The sequence below is a fragment of the Phyllopteryx taeniolatus genome, chromosome 14 (genome assembly GCF_024500385.1).
Source record: "Phyllopteryx taeniolatus isolate TA_2022b chromosome 14, UOR_Ptae_1.2, whole genome shotgun sequence".
In the NCBI taxonomy this organism is placed as follows: Eukaryota; Metazoa; Chordata; class Actinopteri; order Syngnathiformes; family Syngnathidae; genus Phyllopteryx; species Phyllopteryx taeniolatus.
In genome coordinates, this window is record NC_084515.1 from 3,229,733 (window position 1) to 3,251,826 (window position 22,094).

The 22,094-nt window shown below is 40.3% G+C and overlaps 1 protein-coding gene across 1 annotated transcript; it reads right to left on the reverse strand.

Annotated features, from left to right (window-relative positions):
• Positions 1-1,590: 1,590 nt before the first annotated feature.
• zbtb41 (zinc finger and BTB domain containing 41) lies at positions 1,591-18,208 on the reverse strand. The gene is made up of 11 exons (XM_061798108.1): positions 18,048-18,208; positions 15,451-16,459; positions 13,425-13,632; positions 12,993-13,065; positions 11,501-11,648; positions 10,104-10,233; positions 9,922-10,017; positions 9,748-9,854; positions 5,220-5,325; positions 5,035-5,123; positions 1,591-2,614 (listed from the first exon to the last, which is right to left on the reverse strand). The coding sequence occupies exons 2-11, from the start codon at positions 16,448-16,450 to the stop codon at positions 2,052-2,054; spliced, it is 2,520 nt and encodes an 839-aa protein (XP_061654092.1). The 5' UTR covers positions 16,451-16,459; positions 18,048-18,208; the 3' UTR covers positions 1,591-2,051.
• Positions 18,209-22,094: the final 3,886 nt, after the last annotated feature.

Consider the following 22,094-nt stretch of genomic DNA (forward strand, 5'->3'; position numbering starts at 1 on the left):
CAGCAGGTCAGGCTGGGGGAGTCCACCTCATCCACACGCAGCATCAGCATTGGGGCGCCCCAAGGTTGTGTCCTCTCTTCGCTGCTCTTCTCTCTCTACACGAACGACTGCGCCCGACTGTCAAACTCCTGAAGTTTGCAGATGACACCACTGTCATCGGCCTCATCAAGGACGGTGACGAGTCTGCATATTGACAGGAAGCGGAGCGGCTGGAGCTGTGGTGCGGCCGACACAACCTGGAGCTGAACACGCTCAAGACTGTAGAGATGATCGTGGACTTCAGGAGGCATCCTTCGCCACAGCTGCCCCTCACGTTGTCCAGCTGCCTTGTGTCAACCCTCGAGACCTTCAAGTTCCTGGGAATTACAGTCTCTCAGGACCTGAAGTGGGCGACCAACATCAACTCCGTCCTCAAAAAGGCCCAGCAGAGGATGTACTTCCTGCGGCTTCTGAGAAAGCACGGCCTGCCACCGGAGCTGCTGAGACAGTTCTACACAGCGGCCATCGAATCAGTCCTGTGTTCTTCCATCACAGTCTGGTTTGGTGCTGCTACAAAAAAGGACAAACTCCGACTGCAACGGACAATCAAAACTGCTGAAAGGATTGTCGGTACCCCCCTACCCACCATTGAGGACTTGCACGCTGCCGGAACTAAGACAAGAGTGTGCAAAATCCTCTCTGACCCTACGCACCCCGGTCACCAGCTCTTCCAGCTCCTTCCCTCAGGTAGGCGCTACCGATCAATGCAAACTAGAACTAGCAGACATTTCAACAGCTTCTTCCCTCTTGCGATCAACTTCTTAAACACCTAACCTACAATTCCATTACAACATGCTGGCAATTTTTTTGAATTGAGTTCGTTGTCACATTTCTGTGGGGCCAATTATACATTACTCGTGCACTCTCTGTAGTTGTCTCGCCATGCTGCACTATTTGCATATACTGGCCACTCATGCCAGAGTAGCATCTGCTCCATTTGCACACTGATTGAGGAGTATCTGCAAGATTTTCACAACAAACATTGTCCCAGATTATCGCACTACTCGTCACTTTAAACCACATACACTCCTTGAAGTCTCGGCGCCCTTTGCACAATGTTGATTGCACCTGACTATTGCAATATTAGTCATTCGAACTGCTCTAAGTGCTAGAGGACTCTGCATCTTTTTGCACAATTGTCAAAAAAAATAAATAAATGTACCGGCATTACCAGATAACTAGCAACCCTTTACTGCTCAGTGACTGTTTTTTTGTCAATGTCTTTATGTCTCCAAAGTGTTCTCTGTCAATTGACTGTCTGTTGTCGTACTAGAGCGGCTCCAACTACCGGAGACAAATTCCTTGTGTGTTTTTGGACATGCTTGGCAAATAAAGATGATTCTGATTCGAATTGAAAAAAAACTATAATAAAATATACAGATCATACTTCATGTTTTGATCGTATGGGTAGAAGCAAAATCATGCATTGTAAAAATGCATTATACATAGGTAGAAGGGTTTTCCAAAATGCTGAGGTCAACTTTGGGTGTGTGTATTATACATGGGTGCGCGTTATACACGAGAAATTACGGTAAATAATACAATTTAATGAATGATACAACATTTTATTTTGGAATGATATGCATAATCTAGATGGCTTTGCCCTTTATACAAAGCCATTTCTGCTTCCAATTGATCAACTACAAGTGAAATTTTTATTTGTTGTTTCGACAACTTGGATAAGCGACAAGACTTTTGCCACGAACTGTACAAAAAAACAAAACAAAAAAAACAAGCGAGAGCTCTTAACTCAAGCAACTTGTAGATTGGGGCATTAGTAAATAAAGTCAAATCTTCCAATGGCAAGCGACTGGACGAAGGAGCGGAATATTTGCGTGCTCGCCCCACTCACGTCGCGTCAAACGTTGACCCATGTTATGCATAAAACTGTAGAAAAAAAATGGATTTCGATGGCATGGGACCTTTAAGTCAAGGTACTACCGGAATTATGAGTGATCCTACGTAAAGATACTTCTGTTTCTCTTTAGTTTTGCAAGACTGTCCCTAATGTTTCACCGGTGACTTTGGTCTGAGTTTGAGATGTTCTCCACGGAGGAAGTAGAATCCAAACTGAGTAGTGTTCCCAGGTAGGCCTGCTCTCGGGTGTCTAACATCTGATCAGGCCTCACAGGGGGAATAATGTCGGCCGACTGGGGCGCGAGTGTGTACTTCTCTAAAAAGGCCAGCTCTGAGCTCTGGTAACCAGAACTGGGGTGCTGTTCTTCAGTTCGCATGCTCACATGAGCGTCCACTTGGCTTTTCTCAGGTCCACCAGCCATTTGGACAGGGTCTAAAGCATCAGGCACACAGACGTTTGTCGGCGTCGACTTTGGTTCTGGACTAAAAGCATCCGAGCCCATCCTGTCCTGGCCCAGGTTTCTGAAGGTTTGGTCAAGAAAGCGGGTGCTGTGCACGTGGTCCACGTGATACTTGAGCTTGTCTTTTCTCTTGAATGTAGCGTTGCACTGTTGACAGTTGAAAGGACGGACGTCCGAGTGGATCACCATGTGCTTAGTCAAGGTCTTCTTGATGCGAAACGTCTGGTGGCACTCCGGACAACTGAAGGGTTTCTCACCTTTCACAGGAAAATCAGACAAATTACAAAAATGGAAAAAAAACTTTACAGAGAACTTCCACTATTTAGAGGCGATAGGGACAAAATCTGCAAATAATTGACGCCACCCCTAAAAGTGGTTTGTAATTGCGAGTCAATGCCAACAAGATGGCGGCAAAACACTTAAAACAGAGATGATCAGAAAGCATCGACACCATGCATCTAGCACGAACAAAATTATGAACCCATGTTACATAAACAACTGTATTCAGGACGTCAATTATTCACCAAACAAACCAGCTTCATAGATCATTTTACACTTGAGACTAAGTGAGTCCCAGGATGCACATGTCTGGAAACAATGAGTCCCTGCAACTTATTATCACGGAGTACAGATACAGTAATCCTCCGCTATATGACGGTTGTCGCTTCGCAGTCCCGCTATAGTGCAGCTTTTTATTTGTACAATTGAATAAATCTGCAAAAATTTCAATAATTCTGTTTTTTTCTGTCAATTTGGGGTGCTATTTGTAAAATAATTATGAAAAAAAAGAACAAATGATTTTAGCAAATGGCTGCAATATAACAAAGAGTGAAAAGATTTAAGGGGGTCTGAATACTTTCCGTACCCACTGTATATCAGACTCACGCTCTGTTTGCAAATATTGCACTTAAACAAATATTAAACATTTGGCACATAGGCATAGAGTCACTAAAGAGGCCCAAAAATGTCTGAGAGCCTGCCAAATTTGAATGAATTAAAAAAAAAAAAGAAAAGAAAAATAAACACGTATGTCCTCAAAAGCATTTGGGCTTTGCCATTGTTTTTAAATCAGATTCCATACATTTTAATAACACTGTGATGTTTTTGTCTTTATTTTTATTTATTGTATGACTGTTGTCGTGTTATGTACTGCATAATTTCTTCTGCCTGTATAATTTCTGCTGCCTCTTGGCTTTTAAAAAGAGATTTTATCTCTCAATATGCTTTTACCTGGATAAATAAAATGTAAAATAAGGCCCGCCCTCGAACTGCAGGACTGTGACATGGGACCTTCACCTGTTAATCAAATGACGCTGAAAATGAGTTCGCTGAAGTCAAATATTGCCAGAATATTGATAACGTGTGCCACTATGGTTATGGTTCATAAACAGTTACGTTTCATGTGTGTGTGTGTTTGTGTGCGTGTGTTGTGTGGGGAACACATTTTAACGATGTTGCACTCGTAGCGCCTGTCATTACATTTTAACGATGCCCCAATCGAGTGAGCTTTTAAGCTCCAGCCCTTAGCTCGCAGGCTAGCGAATGCAATAAATACTTAACTTTCCCTTCGTCCCAGTTGTGTGCATGTACAAAGCAAACGGCGTTCTGCCAGCGCCTTGCTGCGACGTGAGCGGCGTGGCGGGTGTTACCACAACAACGAAAATGTATCGAGTCCAGAAAAAACTCCAGTGTCCACTGTATGGAACGATTACCTGTCCCACTCTGCCTCTGATTGGCTCACACCTGAGACATGATTCATACTTTTGATTCGCTGTGTGTGAAAGCTCTTCACCAAAACACACACACGGCGGGTCTTAAACTATTTGTCTACAGACACAGAATCAATATGCTTCATGTGTCCCTGCTCATTTTTGTGCGTCTCAGACAAGGGATGCACATCAAACGAGATCCCTGGATTGGGAGAGAAGCCAAAAAGTTTTACTTTACGTTTTACTTCGATTCAAATGCTGATGAATAAACACAATCAATGAATTAAACCTAATGATAATACTAACAGGAATCCACAAGATGGCACCAAAGTAATACTTATATTGCTTCGTCTCAAGCACAAAAACAGTGAATGGGTTCATCAGCGGGAGGCACGGTAAGCAACTGGTTAGCACATCTGCCTCACAGTTCTGAGAACCCGGGTTCAAATCTGGCCTTGCCTGTGTGGAGTTTGCATGTTATCCCGGGTACTCCAGTTTCATCCCACATTCCAAAAACTTTTATGGTAGGTTGATTGAAGACTCTGAATTGGTAGAGTGAGTGTGAGTGCAGATGGTTGTTTGTCTATATGTGCCCTGCGATTGGCTGGCAAACAGTTCAGGGTGCCTCTCGCCCCGGACTCAGCTGAGATAGGCGCCCAGAACACCTGTGACCCTTGCGAGGATAAGAGGTTCAGAAAATGGATGGATGGATTGACGGATTCATCAGCAACTAATGAAGGAATAGGTTAAATAAATAAATCTGCGAATGCTGAAGTGCGTATACACAGGGGTTCACTGTGGTTAAGAACCTGGCAGGATACATCGCTCACATTGTTGAACAAAACATCATTTCTAGTTAATAAATAATTTTCAAACCCATTGACTGAAATTACATAAATTCTGTGGCACAGCTGTTGGGACTCACTGCACTTGTACTCACTAATCCATTTTATGATTAAACCAATTACCTGAGTGGGTCCTGAAGTGCATTTCCAGACTGGACTTTCCCTTAAATTCTTTCTTGCAAACCTCACATTGATGCGTGGCTGTTTTATACCTGCAAGAATATGGAGAGAAACGTTTTTTTTTTTTTTTTTTTTTTTTAAAAGACAATGAATGTCAACTAAGCAAACACTATATGTTGACAACATACTTCTGCCACACTTTTTCTCCCAAATGAACAGTTCTGTAGTGGACAGCTAAGTGATCCTGGCGTCGGAAACACTTCCCGCATTCTTCACACTGATGTGCTTTTTCACCTGAAATAGAGCAGGTATGGTAGCAATACTTATAAACAGTGGTGCCTTGAGATACGAATAACGCAAATGAGTTTTTCAAGATATGAGTCGTCGTTTGAACAATTTTCTTTTTGTGCTTTGACTTGCACGCACAGACTTGAGATATGAGCGCTGTATGGTGGCAGTTAGGGCTCAGACACACACTTTAAATCCCGACTCACTATTTGTATTGAAGTGAATAAATGACATCCAAATCGGAATCGAATCGCTACTCCTTGTACTATTAAAAAATATCAACATGTCATCGCAAATAATACAAAGATTTGGTTTATTTCTTTACTGGAAAACAATGTTTGTTTAGTACGACTTTTCACCGCAAGATGGCATTGCCGATTTTGTAGTAACTGAATCTAACAAGGGGGGTGATTTGTTTTTGTGTCTGTGTGCAGCAACTGATTTACTTGCATAGGCCGAAATATTTTAAACAACAGACTGGCTAATCAATAAAGAACAGCTGATTACAGACTTTGCATGCTGTTTTTGACTTGTCAATTTCGTTAGTTTTCCCTTTACAGCAAAAGTGTTTCCACACATTGGATGATGCTTTCCCCCCAAAATCCACCAACGTTTGCATTGAGGTAGAAGCAGACGCTATGATCAACTGCAAAATAGACAGAATAGGTCCCAATAGAGAAGACAGGTCGCCCCTACAGAAGCGTAGAAACTATGCGCAATAAGTCATAAAGGCGTTGTCCATAGACACAGCGACAGGGCAAATGTGCCATATTTTTTATTTTTTTAAGTAAATGAAGCATGACAACAATTTCAGCTCTTGTCAGAACAAAGAACGCAGTGTGTTATTCTTTGATTCATTGTGATTTGGATCCGAAAATTCAGATTTCGGCGGACTTAAAGGCCAATTCGAGACACCGCCAATTCCTGAGGAGTCCTAGTGTCAATGAAGTCATCTCACTTCACAACAAGCAGCCGTTTGGCAGATAGTGAACAATTCAAGCTGTTTATTGCCACGCCCAGCTGAAGTCAACTGTCAAAATAAACATTAACCAAATTAAACAAAAGTGAAAAATTACTAATAGTACTGCATCTTACGGAGTCAGTTGTGAAACTAGTCTTTGCATGTGTCTATTATACTGCCCCCCAGGTGACATAGAACCACACACCGGAAAGAGCAGCACAATGTCCATTAAATTAAAGCAAAATTTGGCTGTTTAATTCGTTACATTGTATTTAATTATGTAATTACTGCATATTTTTAAGTACAATATTATAGAATGCAGTCTTATGGGGGGCACAAGCCAGTGCAAACTGTAGGCTGGTCCCAAGCCCGGATAAATGCAGAGGGTTGCGTCAGGAAGGGCATCCGGCTTAACAACGTCCGGATTAACAACGTCCGCCACCGGCGGCGTCAACCCGCAGGGCGCCGGTGGAAATTCAGCTACTGTGGGTCGAAGTCGAAGAAGAAGAGGTGGAAAGCGGGTTCTTTGGCAGAAAGAGAAGAGGAAAGCACAGAGCCTAGTACTGAATGTGGGGACTTTGATTTTTGGGACTATGACAGGAAAATCTCAGGAGTTGGTTGACATGATGATTAGGAGAAAGGTTGATATATTGTGTGTCCAGGAGACCAGGTGGAAAGGCAGTAAGGCTAGAAGTTTAGGGGCAGGGTTCAAATTATTTGACCATGGTGTAGATGGAAGAGAAATGGAGTCGGGGTTATTTTAAAAGAAGAGTTGGCTATGAATGTCTTGGAGGTGAAAAGAGTATCAGATCGAGTGCAGATTGTAATGGACATGTTGGTGAAGGAAATAGGGGTGATGAAGAAGTGATGGGTAAGTACGGCATCCAGGAAAGGAACTTGGAGGGACAGATAGTGGTAGACTTTGCACAACGGATGCAAATGGCTGTAGTGAACACTTTTTTCCAGAAGAGGCAGGAACATAGGGTGACCTACAAGAGCGGAGGTAGAAGCACGCAGGTGGATTACATCTTGTGCAGACGATGTAATCTGAAGGAGGTTACCGACTGTAAAGTAGTGGTAGGGGAGAGTGTGGCTAGACAGCATAGGATGGTGGTGTGTAAGATGACTGGTGGTGGGAAGGAAGATTAGGAAGACAAAGGCAGACCAGAGAACCATGTGGTGGAAGCTGAGACAGGACGAGTGTTGTGCAGCTTTTCGGGAAGAGGTGAGACAGGCCCTCCAAAAAGACTGGACCACTGCAGCCAAGGTGATCAGAGAGTCAGGCAGGAGAGTACTTGGTGTATCTTCTGGCAGGAAAGGAGACTTGGTGGTGGAACCTCAGAGTACAGCAAGTCATACAAGGAAAACGGTTAGCTAAGAAGAAGTGGGACACTGAGAGGACCGATGAGAGGCGAAAGGAATACATTGAGATGCGACATAGGTCAAAGGTAGTTGTGGCAAAGGCCAAACAAGAGGCATATGATGACATGTATGCCAGGTTGGACACTAAAGAAGGAGAAAATGATCTATACAGGCTGGCCAGACAGAGGGATAGAGATGGGAAGGATGTGCATCAGGTTAGGGTGATTAAGGATAGAGATGGAAACATGTTGACTGGTCCCAGTAGTGTGCTAGATAGATCGAAAGAATACTTCGAGGAGTTGATGAATGAGGAAGATGAGAGAGAAGGGAGCGTATAAGTGGTTGATCTGGAAGTGGCAATGATTAGTAAGGGTGAAGTTAGAAAGGCACTAAAGAGGATGAAAATGGAAAGGAAGTTGGTCCTGATGACATTCCTGTGGAGGTATGGAAGCATCTAGGAGAGGTGGCTGTGGAGATTTTGACCAGCTTGTTCAATAGAATTCTAGTGTGTGAGAAGATGCCTGAGGAATGGAGGAAAAGTGTGCTGGTGCCCTTTTTTAAGAACAAGGATGATGTGCAGAGCTGTGCGAACTATAGAGGAATAAAGTTGATGAGCCACACAATGAAGTTATGGAAAAGAGTAGTGGAGGCTTGACTAAGGACAGAAGCGAGTATTTGCGAGCAACAGTATGGTTTCAGGCCTAGAAAGAGTACCACAGATGCATTATTTGCCTTGAGGATGTTGATGGAGAAGTACAGAGAGGAAGGAGCTACATTGTGTGAACGAGCTACATTGTGTCTTTGTAGATCTAGAGAAAGCCTATGACAGAGTACCCAGAGAGGAACTGTGGTACTGCATGCGTAAGTCTGGAGTGGCAGAGAAGTATGTTAGAATAATACAGGACATGTACGAGGGCAGCAGAACAGCGGTGAGGTGTGCTGGAGGTGTGACAGACAAATTTAAGGTGGGACTGCATCAGGGATCACCCCTGAGCCCCTTTCTGTTTGCAGTGGTGATGGATAGGCTGACAGATGAGGTTAGACTGGAATTCCCGTGGACCATGATATTTGCAGATGACATTGTGATCTGCAGTGAAAGCAGGGAGCAGGTGGAAAGATGGAGGCATGTACTGGAAAGCAGAGGAATGAAGATTAGCCGAAGTAAGACAGAATATATCTGCATGAATGAGAGGGGTGGTGGGGGGAGAGTGAGGCTATAGGGAGAAGAGATAGCAAGGGTGGAGGACTTGAAATACTTGGGGTCAACCGTCCAGAGCAATGGTGACTGTGGTCAGGAAGTGAAGAAATGGTTCCAAGCAGGATGAAGGGCAAAGTTTATAAAACAGTGGTGAGGCCAGCCATGATGTACGGATTAGAGACAGTGGCACTGAAGAGACAACAGGAAGCAGAGCTGGAGGTGGCGTAAATGAAGATGTTGAGGTTCGCTCTCGGAGTGACCAGGTTGGATAAAATTAGAAATGAGTTCATCAGAGGGACAGCCAAGGTTTGATGTTTTGGAGACAAAGTGAGCGAGAGCAGACTTCGATGGTTTGGACACGTCCAGTGGAGAAATAGTGAGTATATTGGTAGAAGGATGATGAGGATGGAGCTGCCAGCAAGAGAGCGAGAGGAAGACCAAAGAAAAGGTTGATGGATGTCGTGTGGGAAGACATGAGGGCAGTTGGTGTTCGAGAGGAGGATGCAGGAGATAGGCTTACATGGAAAAGGATGACGCGCTGTGGCGACCCCTAAAGGGACAAGCCGAAAGGAAAAGAAGAAGTTTATAGAGTGCTATTTTTCTCATGATAAAAAAAACTGGGGGGTGGGCTGGACGGATTAACGGGCATTTCCATTCAGTTTATATATACACACACACACACACACACACGAGTGTTTTGAGTTACAAGCATGGACATGGAATGAATTAAACTTGTATCTCAAGGCAGCACTGTAAAATATTCCTCATTTGATTTCTTGTTTTCCCCTTGTTTTTTAGCCCAGTGGAAGTGATCAATTCTTCCACTGCAATGTTATGAGGATCATTATTAACTAATTAACTAAATTCATTATTAATTATTATTAGTGGGGGTCAAAGAGAATTGTACCAGAGTGGGTTTGCTGATGTTTGGCCAGGTGATCGTGGCGTAAGAAGGTCTTCCCACATTCGTTGCACTCGTAGCGCCTGTCATTACGGTGCATTCTCATGTGGAGCCTGTCAAAAAGGCAGAATTGCAAGGAAATTCACATTTTAAAAATAAACAAAATCTCCTTTGACCCACCTGTATGAGCTCTTATGGCGGAAACTTTGCCCACAGAGACCACAGAGGTGAGGCTTCTCGCCACTGTGGATCCGCATGTGCTCCCGCAACGTTGTTCTACCAGGGGGCAATAAAAGATTGCTTTCAAGTCAGCAATCAAAAGAAATGACAAATGTACCAGTGTGGGGAAGATTCTTTCCCACCTTTCCCTCACTGATTTGCCACAGACAAAGCATGTCCACTTTCTTTTCCCTCCGTGTGTGCATTCGATGTGCTTCCTCCTGTTGCCACTGTCGTTAAAATTTCGGCCACAGATCTCACAAGGAAAAGGTCCTGAAAATGAGAAAGCATTTAGACGCCAGGGGTGGGCAAACCTTTGTACTCAAAGGGTCACATTTGATTTTTAAAACAGATGCCATGTTGGTGAGGGTGGAAAAAAAAGTTAAAATGTGGATATAAAATAGTATTTATTTCAATAATAAAATATTAATCCTAATGCAAAATTGTATTATTTCTAATTGATGAACAAATTTTATAAAATATTAATTTTAAATGTATATGTAATTGGTTTTGTCATTTAAAAAATAAATTCATTCTCATTTGTTACTGTTTTTATAATTATTTTTTAATTAACCAATTATTTAATACGGTTTATGAACACTGCAGTATATGTAGTTGTTTTGTTTTTTTAAACACATTTGCCAGAGTTTTTTCCCCAGACATATTGCTCCTATTATTTCTAGATGAGGTAAAATAAAACAAAAGTATTTCATTAATAAAAAAAGAATTAATGCTGAATTTACATTTGCATAAATAAATAATTTACGATTTGATGTAAAATTGTTTCTTTTAATAATACAATAATTCATGCTCATTGTTATTTCATAATTATATTTTAATAAATTTACAAATTTAATAAAATGTTTAAAAAAGATTTTCTGAATGTAAAATTGTTAATTTTACTCATATATTCTTGTTACCATATTTGAATTTTAAAATGGAAGGGTCATTCACAGATGAGGTAAATAAAAGTATTTTAATAATACAACAATTCATGCTAATTTTTAAACACTACTATTTAGCATTAAATAAACATTTGATACAATATTTTCTAAATATTCATGCTCATTCATTGTTTTATCATTTATCTTAAATTTTTAATTACGCATTTACAATTTTATTAAATATCTTAAAATAATAATCCATGCACATTTTAGTTTTTATTGATTATAATGAATGCAGTTATTTTAAAAATAAAATCATTCATCTTCATGTAGTTTTTTATTAGATATTAATTTTAATTATCCATTTAATAAAATATTTTTAAATGGACCTCATTTTTTTCCCCTCCAGATTAAACAGTGGTTTATTAAAGTGGTTATTTTTACACGTATGACACGTATTAAAATGTTACTTAAAATTAACTGTACAGTCAACAAAGGATTTACGATACCTATACTTCATTTCATTTCCAACAACTAAACTAATAATCCGCTTTAAAGGTTCCATGGTATTCACCATACAAGTTAAACTCTAATAAAGGCTTTAAGTCACTCAGAATGAACAAGTGATTAAAAGGAATAATCCTCATACTGCTCACCAAGGTGGTACTTTTCTTGGTGCTTGAGCCTAGCAAATCTGGACCTGAAGTATTCATCGCAAAAAGCACATTTGAATGGCCGGTCTTGGGTGTGTAGGATCATATGCTCCTGCAAGTGAGGCCTGCGGGTGAAAGACTTCGGACAAATCTGGTTCAGGAAGAGAGAAGGCGTCAAATTCTGGTCTCATTAAATGTTTTCTTATTCCTAGATAGTGTTACAGTGCAATGAAACAGTATTTTCTCCCTTCTCCAATTATTTTTTTTGCATAATTTCCCCACTTTATCGTTTAAGATCATTAAACAAATGTAAATATCAGACAAAGATAACAGAAGGAAACATAAAATGCAGTTTTTAAATGATTGGATTTATTTTTTTTTTTAGCAGTCAAAATGTTAGCACAAACCCTTCAAAAAAAAAGCTACAAAGGCCTACAAAGATTACCCCAAGAGAACAGCAATGACTCATCCAGGAGGCCACAAAGTAACTCAGGACAACTTCTAAAGAACTGCAGGCCTCCCTTGCCTAAGTTAAGGTCAGTGTTCATGACTCAACAATAAAAAAAGAGACTTGGGCAAAAATGGCACCCAAGGCAGAGTTCCAGCGTAAACCACTGCCGACCAAAAAAAAAAAGGCTAGTCCTAGTTTTGCAAAAAACAAAACAAAACATTTGAATGATTCCAAAGACTTTTGCGAGAATATTCTATGGACAGACGAGACAAAAGTAAGAACTTTTTTGAAGTTGTGTGTATCGTTACATCTGCAGTAAATTTAACACAGCATTTCAAAAAAAGAACTTCACATCAACAGGCAATTTGGTGGTGGTAGTCCGATTGTCTGGGGCTGCTTTGTTCCTTCAGGTCGTGGACAACTTGCTGTGATTGATACAGCCATGAATTCTGCTCTTTACCAGAAAATCCTGAAGGAGAATGTTTGGCCATCAGTTTGTGACCTCAGGCTGAACCGCACTTGGGTTTTGCAGCAGGACAATGATCCAAAACACACCAGTAAGTCAACTTCTGAATGGCTTGAAAAAAATATTTTGGAGTGGCCTAGTCAATGTCCGATTGAAATGCTGTGACATGACCTCGTTTGTGCTTGAAATCCCCCCGTTGTTGCCGAACTAAAACAATTCTGCAAGAAAGAATGGGCCAAAATATCTCCACAGAGATGTGAAAGACTCATTGCCATTATAGAAAACCCTCGATTTACCAAACCAGTTATTACGTTTGGGGAGCAATTACTTTTTCACACAAGGGCAGGTATCTTTGAGCTGTTCTTTTCCATTTGAAAACTGCATTTTTGTTTACTTGGGTTACTTTTGTCTGATATTATATTTGTTTGATGATTTTAAATATTAAAGTGGGGAAACTATGCACAAAAATAAGAATTTGAGAAAGGGCAAATGCTTTTTTATGGCACCGTATATGATCAAGTTCGGGTCTTTAGTAGTGATTAATTTAAAAAAAAAAAAAAAAGGTGATCAGCCCTCACAGGACATTTCCAGCCTTCACTCTTCTTCTTCTTCCTCTTAGTGAGAAAGTCTTGGAGGTGTTCTGGGTGGAACCTGGCAGGACAGAGGAGAACAACACATCAACCAGCAAGTTATTTAGGTAAGAATGCTTGCTAACACTACTGATAAGTCTCATGTGAAGGTGGGTTGTTTGCGTTGAATAATTTAACGACTGAATACAATCGTTTAGGTAACATGGGATAACGATCGTGTACATGGTAGATCCATTGTGTTGGTGCTTTATGACCTCCTTTTTAAGTTCTTTAACGTTTTTACAGTTGTTTTTGCTATTCACAGCAGGGCTTGGTCTCTTTCCCTGGCAGAGGATTACTGTGGACAGTTTGTAAATCAAGCCCCAAAATGTTTTGAAATGCTTTTGAATGTGTTTTAAAGTGGAGGAAACTTGGTCTCACCTCCTGACATGCTTTGCCAGGGTTTTCGTGCTAGCGTGAAGTTTATTACAAAAGGGACACTTGTGCTCTTTCATCTGGAAGGGAGTGTTGCCAGTGTGCTTCTTCTTGTGAACCGTCAAGTTGGACTTGGTGGAGTAGCGCTGCAGACAGACTTCACACTGGAAGGGTTTCTCTTTTGTGTGCACTCTGGTGTGACTCTCGTACTTCCCTGGTAGACAGGATTCAACAATTAGAGGAGTAATACAACATGAAGTTATAAATACACTCGTTAAGGCATAACTAGTTAGCTAATTGCACGCTGTAGTGGTATTAATTATATACAGTGGGTACGGAAAGTATTCAGACACCCTTAAATTTTTCACTCTTTGTTATATTACAGCCATTTGCTAAAACAATTTAAGTTCTTTTTTCCCCTCCTCATTAATGTACATACAACACCCCGTATTGACAGAAAAAAAACAGAATTGTTGAAATTTTTGAAGATTTATTAAAAAAAGAAAAACTGAACTATCACAGAGCCATAAGTATTCAGACCCTTTGCTCAGTATTTAGTAGAAGCACCCTTTTGAGCTAATACAGCCATGAGTCTTTTGGGGAATGATGCAACAAGTTTTTCACACCTGGATTTGGGTTGAAGTCAGGGCTCTGGCTGGGCCATTCAAGAACAGTCAATGAGTTGCTCTGAAGTCACTCCGTTATTTTAGCTGTGTGCTTCAGGTCATTGTCTTGTTGGACGGTGAACCAGTCTGAGGTCCTGAGCACCCTGGAGAAGGTTTTCGTCCAGGATATCCCTGTACTTGGCTGTATTCATCTTTCCTTCGATTGCAACAAGTCGTCTTGTCACTGCAGCTGAAAAACACCCCCACAGCATGATGCTGCCACCACCATGCTTCACTGTTGGGACTGCATTGGACAGGTGATGAGCAGTGCCTGGTTTTCTCCACACATACCGCTTAGAATTAAGACCAAAAAGTTCTATCTTGGTCTCATCAGACCAGAGAATCTTATTTCTCACCATCTTGGAGGCCTTCAGGTGTTTTTTAGCAAACTCCATGCGGGCTTGCATGTGTCTTGCACTGAGGTGAGGCTTCCGTCGGGCCACTCTGCCATAAAGCCCCGACTGGTGGAGGGCTGCAGTGATGGTTGACTTTCTAGAACTTTCTCCCATCTCCCGACTGCATCTCTGGAGCTCAGCCACAGTGATCTTTGGGTTCTTCTTTTCCTCTCTCACCAAGGTTCTTCTCCCCCGATTGCTCAGTTTGGCCGGACGGCCAGCTCTAGGACGGGTTCTGATCGTCCCAAACGTCTTCCATTGCAGGATTATGGAGGCCATAGTGCTCTTGGGAACCTTAAGTGCAGCAGAATATTTGTTGTAACCTTGGCCAGATCTGGGCCGTGCCACAATTCTGTCTCTGAGCTCTTCAGGCATTCCTTTGACTTCATGATTCTCATTTGCTCTGACATGCACTGTGAGCTGTAAGGTCTTACATAGACAGGGGTGTGGCTTTCCTAATCAAGTTCAGTCAGTATAATCAAACACAGCTGGACTCCAATGAAGGTGTACAACCATCTCAAGGATGATCAGAAGAAATGGACAGCACCTGAGTTAAATATGAGTGTTACAGCAAAGGGTCTGAATACTTATGGCTGTGTGATATTTCAGTTTTTCTTTTTTAATAAATCTGCAAAAATATCAACAATTCAGTTTTTTTCCATCAATATGGGGTGGTGTGTGTACATTAATGAGGAAAAAAAATTTACTTCAATGATTTTAGGGAATGGCTGCAATATAACAAAGTTTTAGCCACGCAAACAGAAAAGCAAACAGTGGAAAAACAGTTTAACCATCCACATTTCAGTACTAAATGGTTCTCAGTGTTTGCACGTCTTCAGCAATTATCTTCAGAAATGTATAATGTATTTAGAAACAAATCTCTGAATTACTTTTTCAGGGTACAATAAGTACTTGGTGCAACCACTTTTGCTGCCTCTGGTGTTTGAGCTACAAAAACTTGATTGTTCGCACCTGCTCGATCGAAGGTCTTGTCACATTTGGGGCACTTGAGAATCTTCTTTCTGGAAATGTGGATGATGACAGGAGCCAGACCTTCGGGGTACACAGGACCTGCGGCTGGTGCTTTCCCACCATCCTCAATCAGGCCACCTTCATCCTCCTCACCCAGAAAATCTTCCACCTGTGATGATCTTGTTTCATCCATCACCAGTTTGTTTCCAGAGACTTCAGCTTCATCCAGTCTTTCCTCAAACTCCTCCCTTGATTGAGTTATTGGTGTTTCGTCCGTGTTGTGCACGCACTCCAAATCATCTTTCTTATACTTGGTCGGAGGTTTCCTCCTTCGGGCTGATCTCCGCATGGTAGCCGCCTTCTCGCCAGGAGTTTTCGCCTGAATATCATTCAGACTTTGGTCCTGTTGTGTGTTTTCTGTGCAAAACTGCTGATCATATGAGCCTTGAGTGGCTATTATGAGTAATTCAGTCTCATCCCCACTTACGGGGTTGTTGTTTGACCCTTCCTCACACAGCAGCTTTAACACATCCATCATGTCCAGGAAGCGGGCCGCTTCAGTCACAGCCTGCAGCTCTGTCTCTGCAATAACGCACTCTGATGTGTACAGCAAGGCGAGCAGGTGCTGAAAAACCGATTCCTCTACATGATCGAGAGTAACGTGGGTCATGGCGGGGTTCTTGGACAGCTCAGCGTGGAAGTAACTGCTCCCGTGAGCCAATATCACTTTATGGGCACCATACAGCTTCCCACCTACCGACACAGACACGTCGCAGAACCTCTGCCGCGTCCGATCCTCGTTTAAGAAGTTCAGTAGGTTACGACTGTGCTGTGCCATGGTCAAGTGCCGGATTTTTGGGGCTGCTTGGCGGCCGGTTGCAGAGCTGGTTGAGGTGTCCGGTGCTATTGTGTATTTTTTCATGGCTCTGCTTTGCCTGCTGTATTTGGCAGGCAAAGAATTGCTTGTTCTTCTCTTCATTGGAGTGTGTGAGGATACCATGAATTAATCCTGAAAACAAAGAGCAGAGTAAGTGAACACCTTAAACAAACAAAAAGGACAATTATATATTAAAAACACCTATGGTGCAGCGCAGTTTCACATCACTGTAAATGAAAACACAATTAACAAGCATCTCGTGAAATTAATACTTCTTCAACAGTGTCAATATAAACCAAGCCTTTATTGCATTTGTTGAGGTGGATTTTTTTTTTTAGCTGATATTGTGGCTATAAAAAGTCTACGCATCCTTAATCAAACACTAGGTTTTTGTGATATAAAAAAAATAAGACCAAGATAAATAATTTCAAATCTTTTTTTAAGCTATTACTGTGACCAACAACATGTACAATTCAATTTTTAAAAATATCTATTTTCAAGACTCATGTTGAACTCATGGTATATGGGGGTTAGCCTCAGATTAATCCCTAATACATTTCAGATGTTCTAGTAGGCTTTTCCTGACATAATTTTTTTTCTTTCAAGCAGAAGCCTGAAGGGTTTGTGCTAACATTTTGACTGCTATTTCAAACACATTTTCCAACATGTGTTTGGGAGACTTTTCATGGTCCGATGAAACCAAGGTTGAAGTTTTTGGCCATAATTCGAAAAGGTAATTTTGGCACAAAACAACACTGCTCATCACCAAAAGAACACCGTGCCTACAGTGAAGCATGGTGGTGGCAGCATCATGGTATGCTGCTGTTTTTCTTCAGCTGGAACGGGACTTCAGACAAAGCAGAAGAAACTATGAACAGTTTGAAATAGCAGTCAGTGTTTACACAAAACCTTCAGGCTTTTCGTACAGCGCAAAATAAAATGTCAGGAAAAGCCTACTAGACCATCTATACTTGACTTGGGGTTAATCGGATGCACTTTAAATAGTGGCAGGTGCATGCTGACTACTATTTAATATGACTTTTAATGTGATTGCTTAATTTTGAACAGCCACTACCAAAATATAAGATGGTAAGCACACCTTACTTCATTTCTTCAAAATATTTTTTTTTTCCCAATTGGGTTGAACCTGTTTATAGGTCAAATTAATTGTGCAAAAAGATGATTTATCTTGGTCTGAATTTTCTTGTTGTTTGTTTGTTTACATGGCAAAAGCCTGGCATTTGAACAGGGGTGTGTCGACTTTTGATACCGACTGCAAACACAACTCACAATACCAAACGTGGACGTAGAGAGGCGAGTACCTCTTAAATACCGGGTTTAGATTAAATATTGCACAGTGTACAAAATGAACAAATTGTACATGAATCTATCAACGTAATACTTAGAAGTCAGAACGGTTGTTACGATTACTAGAAACGATGTATGTCTCCGCTGCAGATATCTGTCACTGGCTGTTAACTCAACATTCAAAAACCGTGTTGTTTATGAACTGAAGTTAGGTATACAGCTTAATTTATAGCCATTGTTGGTTAGACTACAGAAGTGTGGTTGTACATTCGCTCTCCACCTTGAGGACCCCTAACATGCTACCGGCTCTTAAGACACACAGGGCCCCCCTATGAGGAGATGTTGACAAACGACCTCAACGCTACTACAGGAATTAGCGCTTGAATCGGGATTTTTTTCGACAAACCCATACCTCAAATATGTGAGCCATATTACAAACAGACGTGCAAAGTCCAGCAAAAAGCTTCTGTTGTGGAAAAATAAGCGCAGAAATAAAGAATTTTCTATACAGCTATGAAACGCCCCTCCTTCATCGTGCCCATTTCACGGACATGGTAACAAACAGCTCGCCCATTGGTGAGTCACGAGTCAATGTCACTATACAGTTATTAAATTTAAAGGCGTAAGTAGTTATAAATTGCAATAAACAAACGGACATTTTAAATTAATAGCTATATTTATTATGTACGCAATTCAAGTTTACATATGAAAAATTACGAAAATGCAGACGTGTTGATGTCGAGTATTAGCGGTACTATGGAATCTTGGGTAACGTAGTCCATTACTATCTGACTTTCTAAATATCTGTCGCGATCCAATAAGAAAAGCAAAGCAAAGCAAATGTATTTATATAGCGCATTTCGTACACAAGGTAACTCAATGTGCTTTACACGATTAAAACCATTTAAAAACTAATAAGAAAACAGCTTATAAACATTGAAAACAAAGAGAAAAATAAAATTACAATTAAAACAGCGTCCAATGCAAGAAATATCATTTAAAAGTACAAATGCTCTAAAAAGCATGGGAAAACAAGTTTTAACCTGGACTTAAAAACATTGACACTTGGGGCTGACGTCACTTCTGTTGCCAACTTATTCCATTTGTGTGCAGCATAATAGCTAAATGCTGCTTCACCATGTTTGCTTTGGACTATATGCTCCACTATTTGTCCTGAGTATATCGATCTCAGAGCCCTACTGGGTTTATATTTCTTTAGCATTTCTTTCATGTATTTAGTGATTTATAGACCAGTAGCAGAACTTTAAAATCTATTTGAAAGCTGACTGGGAGCCAATGTAGAGACTTTAGAAGTGGAGTAATATGTTCTAACCTCTTTGTTCTGGTAAACCTGAGCTGCAGCATTCTGAATGAGCTGCATCTGTTTAATGCTCTTTTTAGGGAGTCCAGCCAGAAGACCGTTACAATTGTCAAGTGTACTTGAGAAAAAAATCACTTCTCCTGGTCTGCTTGCCACATGCAAGCCTTCACTCTGGATATGTTCTTCAGATGGTAGAAGGCAGTTTATTAATTGATTTGATATGACTGTTGAAAGTCAGGTCGGAATCTAGCAGTACTCCAAGGTTTCGGACTTGGTCTTTGGTTTTTAAAGAGAGTGACTCCAGGTATTTGCTAACAGCAATCCTCTTTTCTTTATTGCCAAAACAATTATCTCAGTTTTGTTGTGGTTTAATTGAAGAAAGTTTTGGCTCATCCAGTTATTTATCTATTTTAGACATCTGTTTTGATACAGCACCTCAATTGAACTGTAGTCATCTGGACACACTGCTAGATATAACTGTGTCATCTGCGTAGCCATGATAGTCAAGATTAAAGTTCTGAAGAATTTGACCCAAGGGTAGTATATACAGGCTGAATAGGAGGGGTCCAAGAACTGACCCTTGAGGGACCCCGTAGGTCATTCCCATTCGATGAGATTGAACACTTCTAATGGTTATGAAATAACTCCTTTCCTCGAGGTAGGACCTGGACCATTTAAGGACTGTTCCATTTTGTCCTACCCACATTTCCAACATGTTCAGCAGTATATTATGATCTACTGTATCAAAAGCCGCACTGAGGTCCAACAATACCAGAATTGACACCTTTCCGAGTCAGTAGTCAACCTCAGATTCTGTACTGTACTGAAACCTGATTGAAATTTTTCAAAAAGTTCATTTAAGTTAAAGAAATTGCTGAGTTGATTAAAAATAACCTACTCAACAATCTTGGCAATGAAAGAGAGATTTGAGATGGGTCTATAGCTTGCTAACATGGAAGCGTCCAGCGTTCTATTTTTCAGGATAGGCTTAATGGCAGCTACTTTAAGAGCTTTAGGAAACTCGCCTGACTGAAGTGAGGAATTGATTATTTGCTGCAAATCAGCTCGCACAGACTTTGCAATAGCTTTGAAAAAGTCAGATGGAATCGATTCAATACAGCTCGTTGATGGTTTCAGCTTCCTAACGATTTTCTCTACAGTTTTATGGTCAACTGTATCAAATTCTGACATGGTAATAGAGTTTTTCCTGAGTGGCTTCAGATGTAGTATCATTTTATCATTTTACTGATTTGTGCTGCTATTTAACCCGATGGATTGTATTTTTTCACTAAAATAACTAGCAAATTCATTGCATTTATCTGCTGTTAGGAGTTCTGGAGCTATCTGTTTCGGTGAGGGGAAATATAACGTATATTTGAATTCAACAGCCGACAATGGCAGTGAATGAGTTAATATGTTGAGAGGTCAAACGTGTCCAGTATCGCAGAGAGTTCTTTAGCTCTTTTTCCCATGTTATTGTCAACATGAATTTTAATGTCTCCTGTTATGACAAAATAGTTGTAGTCAGGTCAAATAACTGACAGCATTTCTGAAAAATCCTCCATAAATTTTCTATTGTATCTCTTAGCGGCATATAAATTATTAAAACAATAACCTTTGGGTCACTTTTAACTAAAAAACAAAGATATTCAAAAGAGCTAAAATCACCCAGTATAATTTCTTTAGACTGAAATAATGACTTAAAAATAACAATAACACCGCCTTTTTTTCCTATTCGACACTTGTTAATAAAATAAAAATTTGCTGGTGTTGCCTCATTTAAAATGGTATTACAGCTACTTTCTGTTAACCACGTTTCATTTGGTAGCAAAAAGTCCAGATCATAGTTTGTAATGATGTCATTAAGCAACATTGATTTATTACCCAGTGACCTGATATGGAAAAGCGCTAGTTTTACAGAGATAACTGGAGACAATGGTTTGAAAGATTTACATTTTAGCCTCACTAAGTTTGTAGTTCTATGTTTTTTGTGCCATATTTATTTGACTTATTTAATGTCAATAAAGTGATTTAGCAACAATTAAACATATTCAAATGACAATAAAGGCTCAGTTTGGGCACGAGAGGTCTTAGTTTATTCAAAAAATATTATATATTGAAATGTAATATATAGGGTATGTATCAACAATTCAATGTAGTATTGAAATAAAAAAGGCTCAGTTTTCACACAATAGAGAGGTCTTACTAACGTTAACAATATGTTATATATTTGTACAGGGTGTCCACAAAGTCTCTTTAGAATTAAGAAGTAAGGAAGAAGTATCATTTTATCATTTCATCATAACATTTAGAATCAAAAATGTATTACAAAACAGTTGATGACATTAATCAGATTTGTAATTATCTTATTAAAGTTTTAATCCCGTTGCATTTGTGTTTTTTAAGTACCCCAATGATTGAATAGGTTGTGTTAAATAAACCCCTACCATTTGGCTACTCCAAAGAAAAGGCACATTGTGGCTAATTGAATTATACTACAGGATTAAATGGAAAACATCTACTGTCACAACCATCAAGAAAGTTATGGGGACGGGGACAGTGGGCCTTGGATAAAGGGAGGAGCTGACAAATTTTTAAAAAGTACCAAAAAAAAATCACAACTAAAAAAACAGCAATATCCACTTCTCATTTTGTAATAATTTCCACAGATTTGTCTGTTGATCTTGCCTTTCCATGTGTTAAATCGTAAAGAGAATTTATGCACACCCTGTGTATTTATATTTATGGGTTGCCATAATGAATTTTTTCCGAAGTACAAAGCTGTATTATTCAATATTTCTTTTGAGTCACTGATGGCGGAAAGGCAGCGTGGGCTCAGTTAGTTCCCAACAGGATCGAACACTGACTTCTACTTTAAGATAAGGAAGCATTACAATAGCAAAAAAAAGACGACACTAAAACCACCAGCTTTACTTTTTGTTGACTGATGTTTCAAAAGCAGATAACATTCCCAGATTAGAGCAAATGACCTCAGTTGCCTTGGAAAGTCCAGGCCACAGGCCGGAAACATGCTGTGCCAAATACTTTGTTAGGACAGATTGAAGCGAACATGTTCTCCTTGTCCACGTTTGATAGCATGGAAAGTAATATGCAACTAAACGGTGGGGAATATTGATA